This window comes from Capra hircus, chromosome 6 (assembly GCF_001704415.2).
Source record: "Capra hircus breed San Clemente chromosome 6, ASM170441v1, whole genome shotgun sequence".
In the NCBI taxonomy this organism is placed as follows: Eukaryota; Metazoa; Chordata; class Mammalia; order Artiodactyla; family Bovidae; genus Capra; species Capra hircus.
In genome coordinates, this window is record NC_030813.1 from 67,606,574 (window position 1) to 67,621,037 (window position 14,464).

The following is a 14,464-nucleotide window of genomic DNA, read 5'->3' on the forward strand; positions in this document are numbered from 1 at the left end:
AAGAATTCACCTGCCATTGCAGGATATGTGAATTCAGTCCCTGGGTTGGGAAGATCCCCTGAAGAAGGAAATGGCAACCCACTTCAGTATTCTTGCCTGGGAAATCCCCTGGACAGAGGAGCCTAGCAGGTTACAGTCCATGTGGTTGCAAAAGAGTCAGACATGACTAAGCAACTAAACAACAGCAACACAATCCTAATAGTTTATTAAATTATATTTAGATGTGGTAGGACAAAAAATCTTGGGCTTCCCACATGGCACCGTGGTAAAGAATATACCTTCCAATCCAGGAGACGCAAGAGATGCAGGTTCGATCCTTGGGTCAGGAAGGCCTCCTGGAATAGGAAATGGTAGCCTGCTCCAGTGTTTCTTGCCTGGGAAATTCCATGGACAAAGTAGCCTGGCGGGCTACAGTCCATGGGGTCAAAAAGAGTTGGGCATGACTGAGCAACTAACACTTTATTCAGGATCAAATACTTGATAGTCTGGAAATGTCATTACTATTGCAGGGAATATATATTGAGCTTTGTAAAGACAGAGGCTCCAATCTTTTGCTTTGAGTATGCCTTACTCAGTAAATAGAGAAGGATGATTTTGAGGTATTCAAATCTGATTTTCCTTAGCTTGTAAAAGTTTTCACACCAATCTGCAGAAGTTTCTCAGTAATAATTTTAATACAGCTTTTATTTTTACTTTAAGTTAAATCTTAACTTTATTAGCCTACTTTCAGCTGACTGCAACATGAAAAGTGATTATTGTGGTTATCTTAAATTCAGCAAAGTATCTCCAGTCTCCCATCTACCCCCATCTTTTAATTATGTGTCTTCTATGTGTATGTATAGAAACCTCAGGAGAAACCTATGCAAACTATAAATATTAATAACTTCAGAGGACAGAATTGGTAGGGGGAAGATTATTATCACTTCTTGTTGTTCAGTCGTTAAGTCATGTTTGACTGTTTGAGACTCCATGGACTGCATGCAGCACCCCAGGCCTCCCTGTCCTTCACCATCTCCCAGAGTTGCTCAAACTCATGTCCATTGAGTCGGCGAAGCCATCCAACCATCTCATCCTCTGACATCCCCTTCTCCTCCTGCCTTCACTATTTCCCAGCATCAGGGTCTTTCCAGTGAGTTGGCTCTTAGCATCAGGTGGCCAAAGTGTTGGAGCTTCAGCATCAGTCCTTCCAATGACTAAATTCAGGGTTGATTTCCTTTAGGATTCACTAGTTTGATCTCTTTGCTGTCCAAGGTACTCTTAAGAGTCTTCTCCAGCACCACAGTTTGAAAGCATCAATTATTTGGCACTCAGCCTTCTTCATGGTCCAGCTCTGACAATTGTACATGACTACTGGAAAAACCATAGCTTTGACTATACAGAACTTTCTGGCTAACTAATGTCTCCTTTTTCATATGCTGTCTAGATTTGTAATAGCTTTTCTTCCAAGGACCAAGTGTCTTTTAATTTCTTGGCTGCAGTCACTGTCCAGAGTCAGTTCAGTTCAGTTGTTCAGTCGTGTGCGACTGTTTGTGACCCCAAGGACTGCAGCACGCCAGGCTTCCTTGTCCATCACCAATTCCTGGAGCCTACTCAAACTCATGTCCATTGCGTCGGTGATGCAATCCAACCATCTCATCCTCTGTTGTCCCCTTCTCCACCTGCCTTCAATCTTTCCCAGCATCAGGGTCTTTTCCAGTGAGTCAGTTCTTTGCATCAGGTGGCCAAAGTATTGGAGTTTCAGCTTCAGAATTAGTCCTTCTAATGAATATTCAGGACTGATTTTCTTTAGGATTGACTGGTTGGATCTCCTTGCAGTCCTAGGGACTCTCAAGAGTCTTCAACTCCACGGTTCAAAAGCATCAATTCTTCGGCGCTCAGCTTTCTTCATAGTTCAGCTCTCTCATACGTACATGACTACTGGAAAAACCATAGCTTTAACTAGACGAACCTATGTTGGCAAAGTAATGTCTCTGCTTTTTAATATGCTGTCTAGTTTGGTCATAGCTGTTCTTCAGGGAGCAAGCATCTTTTAATTTAATGGCTGCAGTAACGATCTACAGTGATTTTGGAGCCTACCAACATCCCCGTGGAAAAGAAATGCAAAAAAGTAAAACGGCTGTCTGGGGAGGCCGTACAAATAGCTGTGAAAGAAGAGAAGTGAAAAGGAAAGAGGGCTGGAAGAAGCGCAAGCTGGAATCAAGATTGCCTGGAGAAATTTCAATAACCTCAGATACGCAGATGACACCACCCTTAGGGCAGAAAGTTAAGAGGAAAAAGCCTCTTGATGAAAGTGAAAGTGGAGAGTGGAAAAGTTGGCTTAAAGCTCAACATTCAGAAAACTAAGATCATGGCATCTGGTCCCATCACTTCATGGGAAATAGATGGGGAAACAGTGGAAACAGTGTCAGACTTTATTTTTTTGGGCTCCAAAATCACTGCAGATGGTGACTGCAGCCATGAAATTAAAAGACGCTTCCTCCTTGGAAGAAAAGTTATGACCAACCTAGATAGCATATTGAGAAGCAGAGACATTACTTTGCCAATAAAGGTCTGTTTAGTCAAGTCTATGATTTTTCCAGTTTTCATGTATTAATGCGAGAGTTGGACTGTGAAGAAAGCTGAGCGCCGAAGAATTGATGCTTTTAAATTGTGGCGTAGGAGAAGACTCTTGAGAGTCCCTTGGACTGCAAGGAGATCCAGCCAGTCCATCCTAAAGGAGATCAGCCCTGGGTGTTCTTTGGAAGGAAACTCCAGTACTTTGGCCACCTGATGCGGAGAGTTGACTCATTGGAAAAGACTCTGATGCTGGGAGGGATTGGGGGCAGGAGGAGAAGGGGACGACAGAGGATGAGAAGGCTGGATGGCATCACTGACTCGATGCACGTGAGTTTGAATGAACTCCAGGAGATGGTGATGGACAGGGAGGCCTGGCGTGCTGCAATTCATGGGGTCGCAAAGAGTCAGACACTGAGTGACTGAACTGAACTGAACTGAAGCATCTGAATGCAGAGTTCCAAAGAATAGCAAGAAGAGATAAGAAAGCCTTCTTCAGCGATCAATGCAAAGAAATAGAGGAAAACAACAGAGTGGGAAAGACTAGAGATCTCTTCAAGAAAATTAGAGATACTAAGGGAACGTTTCATGCAAAGATGGGCTCGATAAAAGACAGAAATGGTATGGACCTAACAGAAGCAGAAGATATTAAGAAGAGGTGGCAAGAATACACAGAAGAAGTGTAGAAAAAAAGATCTTCACGACCAAGATAATCATGATGGTATGATCACTCAACCTAGAGCCAGACATCCTGGAATGTGAAGTCAAGTGAACCTTAGAAAGCATCACTAGGAACAAAGCTAGTGGAGGTGATAGAATTCCAGTTGAGCTATTTCAAATCCTGAAAGATGATGCTGTGAAAGTGCTGCATGCAATATGCCAGCAAATTTGGAAAACTCAGCAGTGGCCACAGGACTGGAAAAGGTCCGTTTTCATTCCAATCCCAAAGAAAGGCAATGCCAAAGAATGCTCAAACTACCGCACAATTGCACTCATCTCACATGCTAGTACAGTAATGCTCAAAATTCTCGAAGCCAGGCTTCAGCAATACGTGAACTGTGAACTTCCAGATGTTCAAGCTGGTTTTAGAAAAGGCAGAGGAACCAGAGATCAAATTGCCAACGTCCGCTGGATCATGGAAAAAGCAAGAGAGTTCCAGAGAAACATCTATTTCTGCTTTATTGACTATGCCAAAGCCTTTGACTGTGTGGATCACAATAAACTGTGGAAAATTGTGAAAGAGATGGAAATACCAGACCACTTGACCTGCCTCTTGAGAAATCTGTATGCAGGTCAGGAAGCAACAGTTAGAACTGGACATGGAACAACAGACTGGTTCCAAATAGGAAAAGGAGTACGTCAAGGCTGTATATTGTCACCCTGCTTATTTAACTTATATGCAGAGTACATCATGAGAAACTCTGGACTGGAAGAAGCACAAGCTGGAATCACGATTGCTGGGAGAAATATCAATAACGTCAGATATGCAGATAACACCACCCTTGCGGCAGAAAGTGAAGAGGAACTAAAAAGCCTCTTGATGAAAGTGAAAGAGGAGAGTGAAAAAGTTGGCTTAAAGCTCAACATTCAGAAAACGAAGATCATGGCATCCGGTCCCATCACTTCATGGCAAATCTACGGGGAAACAGTGTCAGACTTTATTTTTTTGGGCTCCAAAATCACTGCAGATGGTGACTGCAGCCATGAAATTAAATACGCTTACTCCTTGGAAAGAAAGTTATGACCAACCTAGACAGCATATTGAAAAGCAGAGACATTACTTTTCCAACAAAGGTCTGTCCAGTCAAGGCTATGGTTTTTCCAGTGGTCATGTATGGATGTGAGAGTTGGACTGTGAAGAAAGCTGAGTGCCAAAGAATTGATGCTTTTGAAGTGTGGTGTTGGAGAAGACTCTTGAGAGTCCCTTGGACTGCAAGGAGATTCAACCAGTCCATTCTAAAGGAGATCGGCCCCGAGTGTTCTTTGGAAGGAATGATGCTAAAGCTGAAACTCCAGTACTTTGGCCACCTCATGCGAAGAGTTGACTCACTGGAAAAGACTCTGATGCTGGGAGGGATTGGGGACAGGAGGAAAAGGGTACGACAGAGGATGAAATGGCTGGATGGCATCACTGACTCGATGGACATGAGTTTGATTGAACTCCAGGAGATGGTGACGGACAGGGAGGCCTGGGGTGCTGCAGTTCATGGGGTCACAAAGAGTGAACATGACTGAGCAACTGAACTGACTGAAAATAAATAGTCTCTCACTGTTTCCATTGTTTCCCCATCTATTTGCTATGAAGTGATGGGACCGAATTCCATGATCTTAGTTTTCTGAATGTTGTAAAAACTTTTTTTTCTTAAGTTTTTGAAAACTAGTTTTAAATTTAAGCCAACTTTTTAATTTTAAGCCAGTTTTTTCACTCTCCTCCTTCACTTTCATCAAGAGGCTCTAGTTCTCTTTGCTTTCTGCCATAAGTGTGGTATCATCTGCATATCTGAGGTTATTGAATTTTTCTCCCGGCAGTCTTGATTCCAGCTTGTGCTTTATTCTGCCCAGCATTTCTCATGATGCATATTAGTTAAATAAGCAGAGTAACAATATACAGCCTTGACGTACTCCTTTTCCTATTTGGAACCAGTCTGTTGTTCCACATCCACTTCTAGCTGTTGCTTCTTGACCTGCATACAGATTTCTGAGGAGGCAGGTAAGGTGGTCTGGTATTCCCATATCTTGAAGAATTTTCCACAGTTTATTGTGATCCACACAGTCAAAGGCTTTGGCATAGTCAGTAAAGCAGAAGTAGCTGTTTTTCTGGAACTCTTTGTTTTTTTTGATGATCCAGTGGATGTTGGCGTTTTCTTCTCTGGTTCCTCTGCCTTTTCTAAATCCATCTGGAAGTTCACGGTTCATGTACTGGTGAATCCTGACTTAGAGAATTTCAAGCATTACTTCACTAGCGTATGAGATGAGTGTAACTGTGTGGTAGTTTGTGCATTCTTTGGGATTGCCTTCATTGGGATTGGAATGAAAACTGACCTTTTCCAGTCCTGTGGCCACTGTTGAGTTTTCCAGATTTGTTGGCATATGGAGTGCAGCACTTTCAGAGCATCATCTTTTAGGATTTGAAATAGCTCAGGTGTAATTCCATCACCTCCATTCTTTTTGTTTGTAGTGATGCTTCCAAGCCACTTGACTTTGCATTCCAGGATGTCTGGCTCTAGGTGAGTGATCACAGCCTCATGGTTATCTGGGTCATGTAGATATTTTTTGTATAGTGACCATAATATATATTTTTAAATATATTACTAAAATTTTTACTCTTCCAAAATAGTTATATTCTTAGATTTTTTTTAAAAATCACAAGTCATAGTATACAGGCATATGCGATGTATGGGTCAAAATATGATTTGTAATGATCAGTTTCTTAATATTTATATTGTTAGTATTCATATTCTTTTATCTTTATTAGAGCTCTTTTAGCAATATACATAAATTACTTTTAATGGTGTTTAATTCCTTTGTATTGATTACTCTAAGGGAAAATGCAGTATCTTGAAAGGCCAATTATTTCTAACAGATTTTTTAATACCTTTACTAAGATAGAATTTACATAAAATTCACCTGTTTGTAGTATTATTTCCAGTATGTTTACAGAATAGTACAACCATGGCCATAATCTTGGATTAGAATATTTTCAGTATTCCCCAAAGAATTCTTATACCTATTAGCAGTCATTACCCATTTCTCTTTCCCCACCCTCTCTCCTATCCCTAGGCAACCTCTAATCTACTTTCCATCTCATACTTTTGCCTATTTTAGACATTCCATATGAATGGTGTCGTGCAGTTTGTGGTCTTTTGTGGCTGACTTCTTTAACTTAGTTTAATATTTCTGAGGTTTATCCATGTTTAATGTTTTTATTGCTGCTAACAGTTTTTTACAGGTCTCTCTTCAACTTAGAAATACCAACTCAGAAACTTCAGACAGGATAAAAATGAATAAAGTAAGTTTCTTGTAATTCAAAGAAGGTTAGAGGTGGAATTTTCTTTTTGGTGGGCCATGTCTAAGTAGATGCAAAGATGCTTTGTTAAAACACCTTTCTTCACTATGTAGTACATAGAGGGGCACCTAATATAGTCTTATGAAAGATACTTAAGGAAGGTTCCCTTTAAGAAGTGACATTTAAGCTGAGATTCAGTAGAAAGTAGTAGTGGGCTGGCTGAAGTTGGACAAGGGAAGGGTAAAGTAAGCCCAAAGTGGAATTGAGCAAGGGGAACAGCATATACAGATGACCTAGAAGCAAAACTATTGGGCTTTCAAGACTAGAAATTAGTACCATATGGCTGTTATTTAGATTGGAGTGATGGAGGAGGGTGAGAAATGTAGCTTAAAAAAAAAGTACTACAACAGTTAGATCATTGCTGTGTCTCAAGGGTCATGGGAGCTGTGTTTTGGAAAAGACTGTAAGGCAAAAGGAAACTGGCATAGTGCCTTCCCTGGTGGTCCAGGGGTTAGGAATCTGCCTGCCAGTGCAGGGGACACAGGCTTGATACCTGGTCCAGGGGGATCCCGCATGCTGCCGAGCAACCGAGCCCATGAACCACAACTGCTGAAGTCCATGCTCCTAGAACCCATGCTCCAAAGTAAGAGAAACCACCACAGAGGAAGTCCTTGCACCACAACAAAGAGAAACTCCCATTCACTGCAACTAGAGAATGTGCATGCACAGCAAAAAAGACCCAGTGCAGCCTACAGATAGATATTTTAAAAAACTGGCATAGAATTTTTGGTAGAGTAGTATTAATAGTCAGATTCATATTTTAGAAAACAGTTCACCTGCAGTATATGGAATGAATTGGAAGGGAGCAAGATCAGAGATTTTGAAATTTTTTTTAAAAAAAGGACTTTTCTTTTTCAGAATCCTTTTGGCCATTCTGTATCTTTACATTTTCATGTAACTTTTAGAATCAGGCTGTCCATTTCTATAAAAATGTCTGATGATATATTTTAGGGATTGTATTCTGTTGATCAGTTTGGAAGAATTGACGTGTTAATGTTGAGTCTGTGAACATGATGATGCATCTGTCCCATTTATTTAGGGCTTCTTTAGTTTCTCTCAGCAATGTTTTATTGTTTTCAGTGTACAACTCTTGCAGTTCATTTGTTAAATTTATTCCTAAGTATTCTTTTTGATGCTGTTGTGAATGGAATTTTTATTTCATGTTTGAATTCTTCGATACATAGAAGTACAATTTTTTTGTGGAGGGAGAGCTGTTGATTTTATATCCTATGACCTTGCTAAATCTAGTTGATTTTGTTTGCTTTCAGTAGATTCTACAAAGGATTTTTTATGTACAGGATCATATTGTCTGTGAATAAAGACAGTTTTACTTTTTCTTTCCCATATGGATGCCTTGAATTTCTTTTTCTTGCCATATTGCACTGGCTAGCTACTCCAGTACCACACTGGATAGAGATGATAATACTGTACATCCTTAACTGTGTTCCCAGTCTTCAGAGAAGCATTCAGTCTTTCACTATTAGATGTTTTCTGAAAGATTTTGTATAGGATTGGCATTTTTCCTTAGTATTGATAAATAAGTGAAGGCATCGGGCCTGGACTTTTCTTTGCAGGGAGATTCCTCATTACTAATTCAATTTCTTTTTATAATCTCTTCAGAGTCTCAATTTTTTCTTGAGTCCCAGTTGATAACTTGTATCTTTCTAGAAATTTATCTGTCATACCTCCTTTGTTGGCATAATGTTGTTCGTGATATTCCTTACAGTTCTTTTAGTGTTGGTAGCAGTGCTCACTCTTTCTTTCAGACTTTGGTGATTCACATGAAGGAAGCCATACACACAAAACATTGAATGATTTCATTTATATGAAATGTGTAGAAAAGGACATGGAGCTGAAAGCACATTAGTTAATGCCTGGGGCTTGAGGTAGAAACAGAAAAGGGGTTTCTTTTTAGGGTGATATAAATTAATTCTAAAATTACATGGTGATGGTGGTTGGAATAACTAAATACTAAATTTATCAAATTATACAATGGGTTCTATAGTACAGAGATTACACAAGTTGATTTTGTGGTATGTAAATTATATCTTGAAAAAGTTGTATTTTTTAAGAAAGTTGTAAGGACTTTTAGCATCTTAAAAATATAGAAACTACTATAAACTAAATGAAGAAAGCATCAATAATTCAGAATCTATTAAAACATGATCTCCCCTGTACCACACGAATGGTAGCTTTCCTGTTTTTGTTAGTGGCACTGTAATACTTTCAGTCACAAAAAGCTAAAAACTGTAGAACAGTTTTGGATTTCTCCATCTCTTTTATTTCCTACCCTCATCATTAATCTGTCACCAAGTCCTGCTGATGCTACATGTATAAACTACTTCTCTCCCTACAGATCCTATATTTAATCCCCTTAGTGGCAATAGAGAATGCTCTTGCCTTCTGGTAACAGATAAAAGGTAATGTAGCAAACTGTCTATTCCTCGAGTGATGGAAAGGGGGACACTGATTCAGTAACCCTTGTGTGTGCAAACTATTTTCTGCCACTCTGTTCTCTTATTTCAGTGTCCCATCACTAAAATGATTCCTAAAAATAAAACATTTTGGCCAATATGATATTGGCACCAAATTATTTTTTCAGTCAGGGAACCTTTGGTTGACATTTCACAGTACTTTTAAACCTGCCAGAGGACATATAAGCTGTATTGTATGTAGCATGTAACTGGATGCCTCTTTAGCAAAACCAAGTGTTTCCCTAACCCTAAATTTTAAAGAAAACCCCAAACAAAAGTGCTTGCAGTAATTATACGTATTATTTCCTTTGCTCATCTCTTACAAATACATAGACTTCTTTAAAATAACTGTTTGCATACTGAAAACATTTTTTTCACTCTGATACTTTTGAATTTCTTACATAGTTTACACAGGGCTGATCCAGAGAGATGATATGGGGTGGGAGGTGGGCGGGGGGGGTTCAGGATTGGGAACTCATGTACACCCGTGGCTGGTTCATGTCAATGTATGGCAAAACCAATACAGTATTGTAAAGCAAAATAAAGTAAAAATAAAAATTGAAAAAATAATAATACATAGTTTAATCAAGGAGGACTGCGTTCTGATGGACACAGCCAATTTATTGATGGCTAATATAATTTACAGTAGGTTGAGATTATCAAGTTTTCACTTGTCAATAAAACTTGAAAAGTATTACTTCATTACCCTGTTTCTGTTAAAATTAAGTCATAGAGGCCCAGCGAGAGAGCTGAACTTTCACCTCTATCCAGCATCAACAAGACAAGGAAGCTGTGGGAGATGGGGCCCTTTGTCTCCCTTTCCCCATCCTCCATGTGTCAGTAGGACCCAAGAAAGGAGCTGATTTTACATCACATCCATTGGAAATATAATAATTTTGTTTACATCATAAATTTCACCTAAAGTGTCTTAATTTGGAAACCACTCTGGTTAGAGTCCAGTTAACTTCACATTTTTCCTGTAGAGTCACATTTGAAATGAACATCAGTTGATATGATCTGAACTCATTCGAGGAAAAACCAATCAAGTAGGCTTCCCTTGTAGCTCAGTCGGTAAAGAATCTGCCTGCAGTGCAGGAGACCTGGGTTCAATCCCTGGGTCGGGAAGATCCCCTGGAGAAGGAAATGGCAACCCAGTCCAGTATCCTTGCCTGGAAAATCTCATGGACAGAGGAGCCTGGTGGGCCGTAGTCCATGGGGTCCCAAAGAGTTGGGCACGACTGAACGACTAACACTTACTTACTTACTTAGGAAATTAAAGTCTCCTGTCTTCTCGAACCTTTTTGTTTTTATATACCTTCTCCAGGAACTTATAAAATATGTCTTCTTTCTGCTTTACTGAAACTGAAGTAATGTAGTAAATTGGATCATATTGTTATTAAGGATTTTTTTCATTATTGCTTTTTTCTAATGTACCATCATTTGAAAAGAGGGCTACAGAGGGCTGCTGCTTAAGTAAAAGGAATGAATTGCTAATGATAAATTTTCGTGAGGTTTGTGGTAGGAAGGGAACTGGGAATTGGAAAGCAAGGAAGGTATTTATCTGCCTTCTAGACAAGACCTAATGATATGGTTATGTTAGGGAGTTAAGAACTACGAGAACAGAATAAACTAATGTAAAAACATGTTTCCTCATAGTTTTTGAATGAGAGTAAAAGAAAAATAAGACACACTTTAGGACTGGACAGTTGGCCTCCTTTGAGTTCACTTAATAGTTGAGATTTGATGGTTATAATATTTTCTTCCTGTGTAGAAAGTAGATGTGGGTGATTTAAAAATACTCCATCATTTTTTACTTCTCATCCCCCAATTTAAATCTGTTCAAAAGATCCCTTATTTTATAACCTTGTGTTTAGTAACTAACATTAGTCTTTTTTGTTTTTTGTTTTCTCCTAGGCTATATTCATCACCAAAGAAAAAACTTACACCAATGCAGAAATCGGTTAGTCCTTTAGTTTGGTGCAGGCAAGTTTTGGATTACCCAAGTCCTGATGTTGAATGTGCTAAAAAGTCTCTTATCCACAAACTTGATCAAACTATGTCAGGTATGTCTGTAATTTTTCTTGTAAATTCACCCCTTTGCTTTCTTTAATCAAAAAACAGATAAATGTTGAATGGTATATTTTTAGGAAGGCAGTTCCTTGCTTGGTGGTGTTTTTCAGATCACATTGTGCATGCTGTTGTGAGGTTTTGCCATATGCACGTAACCCTGTTCTGTTATTTACTTAATAAGTTCTTTTTAAAAAAAATCTCTATTTATTTAGCTTCATGCTAAAAAATATCTGTGAAATAATGGATTTTATGACAAGTTTTTTTTTCTAATGTAAGCTAAAACAAATGGTTATTTTAAAAAATGTTTTGTCTGGTATCATCTGATATCATCTCACCAGCCTCAGGGAAATTCTAATGTGATAGAAAGAATCAGAGGGAGAACCTTAGAGACCTCCTTCTCACTCTGTCACTTGGTTGCTTGTGACTCTGCGAGTTAACTCCGTTGAGCTCAGTTTTCTTATAAGGATGATGAAACCTTATAAGTGTTATTTAAGGATTAAATGATAATGTTTATGAAAGAGCCTTGCATGTTTTTCTGGCTCATGGTAGTGATTAGTAAATGCATTCATGCCTATTGTCTTTTTGTTTGCTTTGTTTTTTTATTTGGCATTTTAGGTTTTAAATTGCTTTTATGCCCTGTTGTTTAATAGCATTCACAAAGCTAATAAAATATATGTGTCACTATTTATGGCATTTAATGTAGCATACTGGTGTGTTGGAAATATAGGAAAAATATTATTGACTCTCTCTTGGAATTACTGTCATTCTGTTAAGAATATCAGTTTCCAGGAATTCCCTGGATGTCTAGTGGTCAATCCTCAGTGCTTTCGCTGCTGGTGCCTGGGCTCAGTTCCCATTCAGGAAACTGAGATCCTGCAATTCACATGGCATGGCCAAAAAAACAAAAACAGAGGACCAAAAAAAGTAATAGTTTTCAGGAAAACTCATGTAGTAAAAGATTGATGCATGATTACTAATTTGGAATAGGTTTTTGTTTTTCACTTTTTGTTTGCTTGGCAGCTATGTCCTTAAGAGTACTTTTTTTGGCTTTATTGTTGAAGTACATGCTCTTTTTTTCAGGGTGTAAGCTGCAAGTGGTCAGGGGAGGCATGGGGAATGTACACAGTTAAACTGGCATATAGTAAAGTGTAGTTTGTCTGTAGTGAGCAATGGTTATTATAAGAAAATAATGTATGGGATAGACATAGTGGAGAACACCGAAGTGGTTACACTTCAGAAGTAGCAATTGGAGTGACTAGCTCTTTGCTTTATTATGACAAAATTATTAAAGATAGTAGGAGCATGTAAGAGAAGATGTTACTCTTGAACTGAAACTAGGTGTAATCAAGTACTGGCTCTACATAACAATGCTTAGATATTACAGCTGTGTGCACAGAGCAGTAGCTATAACTGTATATATTTAAAGGAAAAGTAATTTGGCTGTTTCAAGTTTGAAGCTTATAGTCGTAAACCTCTCTTTTCCCAGGTTGGAGGGAAGATTTTTTTTTGATGTATTTTTTGATAAGGCACATCTTCCTAGAAACTTAGCTGTTGTATTCCAGAACAACAGTTTCTGCTCCTTCACACTCAGCTTCTCTTGAGTGGACTACCATGTGTTCCTAAGGCATTCTTTTCTTGTTTATTTATTTTTTAATGATAATGCATTATCTTTTTTACCCTGTCTTAAACACTCCCTAATTTTCTTTTCAGTCTTTAAGGTTCTCCCTTCTCTGTTCTCTGCCCATCTTTTTTTTGTGTGTGTGTGTGTTAAGACTTATTTAACATAAAATTCCCCACTTTAACTATTATTAATTGTACAGTTCAGTGGCATTAAGTACATTCACAGTGCCGTCGCCTCTGTCTCTAGAACATTTTGTCATCCCAGACTATATTAGAGTGGAGAAGGCCAAAAGTGAACATAGGATGGTTTTGAGGAGGGTTGATGATGATAGCTGAGCAGTGTGCGTTGGGGGAAGGGGTCATAGTCGAGATGAAAAGGTGTGAAAGGAAAAAGGAATACGCCAAATATGAGGAAATGGGGGAGAAGAAAGTATCGGCCTTGATTTCTGTGTTTCCAGCTAGTGTGATAGGGTGAATGTTTTTACCGTTCTGAGATAAGGACAGCAGCTAAAATTTGTTTTAGCTCAGAAAGAATGAGTTTGGATTTGGGCATGAATTAGTTTTGAGAATGAAAATGAGAAAAGAATGAGTTGGTTTTGGGGTACATTTGCCATACCTTCAGGGGAGACATTAAGTGGGCAGTGTATATGAGACTGAAGCCCATGAAAACGTAGGCTTAGAGATATAAGTAATGGGGATTTGGGTAATATAACTAATGTTGTGAGTACGATTGAAATTTCTCAAGAAAAAGAAAGTTAAAATTTAAGTTGAGAATTTGCAGTGATGGTAATTAAATAAATAACCAAATAGAGAATATGCTTCAAAGGAAATCAGAGTGGAGAGGAAGGAACGAACACCCCTATTTCTGCTGGTTGATGTATTGAGATCAGGCTATGTACTTCATACTCAGTATGTTTAATGATGTCTTGTCTCATGGTGAATATGTGTAAAACTATACTACTGACCAGCTTACTGTACTATCCAACTTAACAGAAAACATGTTTGCCTCCTCTCAAAACCAGTGCTCTGCCTGTAAGCAAACCAGAAACTTCAGAACCATCTTTTTTTTTTTTTTTTCCTTTAGTAATCCTTTCTGGTTTTTAATTATCCCTTTCTTCCCTTTTTTGGTCACCTTTATTAGAGTTCAGTCTAATCCATTTAACATTAGGATTTTGACCATTTATTTTTCCTCTGCTGATTAGATCACAGTACACTTGCCCAAAGTCCCTAATGGTGTTATAATTGCTACTGGACACATTTCAAACTCCTAAGCATGGCATTCCAGGCCTCCTGTGACCTGGCCCCAGCTGGTTTTTCTTGTTTTGTCCCTCACCGTGTACTTTACCTTTCTAGATTACTCACTGTTATTCCCTAAGCACAGTATGCATTTTCACGACACAGCTTTAGTTTGTTATAAACACAGATGAAACCATATATTTTGCTCAGTACTAGTGTCCTATCAAATTACTACTCATCCATTTAAGATTGCTCCACTGCCTCTTCTTCCAAAAAGCCTTACCTATTTTCTGTTGGTTGTAATGAATTACTCCCATGTCCTCATTTCCATTAGCCTCTTTGCACTTTTTTGATACTACTCATTTCATTTTACCTTGAAATCATTGTTTTTTCTCCCTGCACTACTTGGAGATAGGCCTGTTGAGAAAAAGTACCATGTCACATC

At 38.6% G+C, this 14,464-nt stretch overlaps 1 protein-coding gene across 3 annotated transcripts in view; it reads left to right on the forward strand.

Annotated features, from left to right (window-relative positions):
- SLAIN2 (SLAIN motif family member 2) overlaps nucleotides 1-14,464 on the forward strand; it is a 74,851-nt gene that overhangs the window by 19,810 nt on the left and 40,577 nt on the right. For all 3 annotated transcript variants that reach the window (XM_018049430.1, XM_018049431.1, XM_005681595.3), the window contains exon 2: nucleotides 11,008-11,156. In XM_018049430.1, coding sequence (XP_017904919.1) covers nucleotides 11,008-11,156 — 149 coding nt within the window. The remainder of the gene's footprint in view (nucleotides 1-11,007; nucleotides 11,157-14,464) is intronic.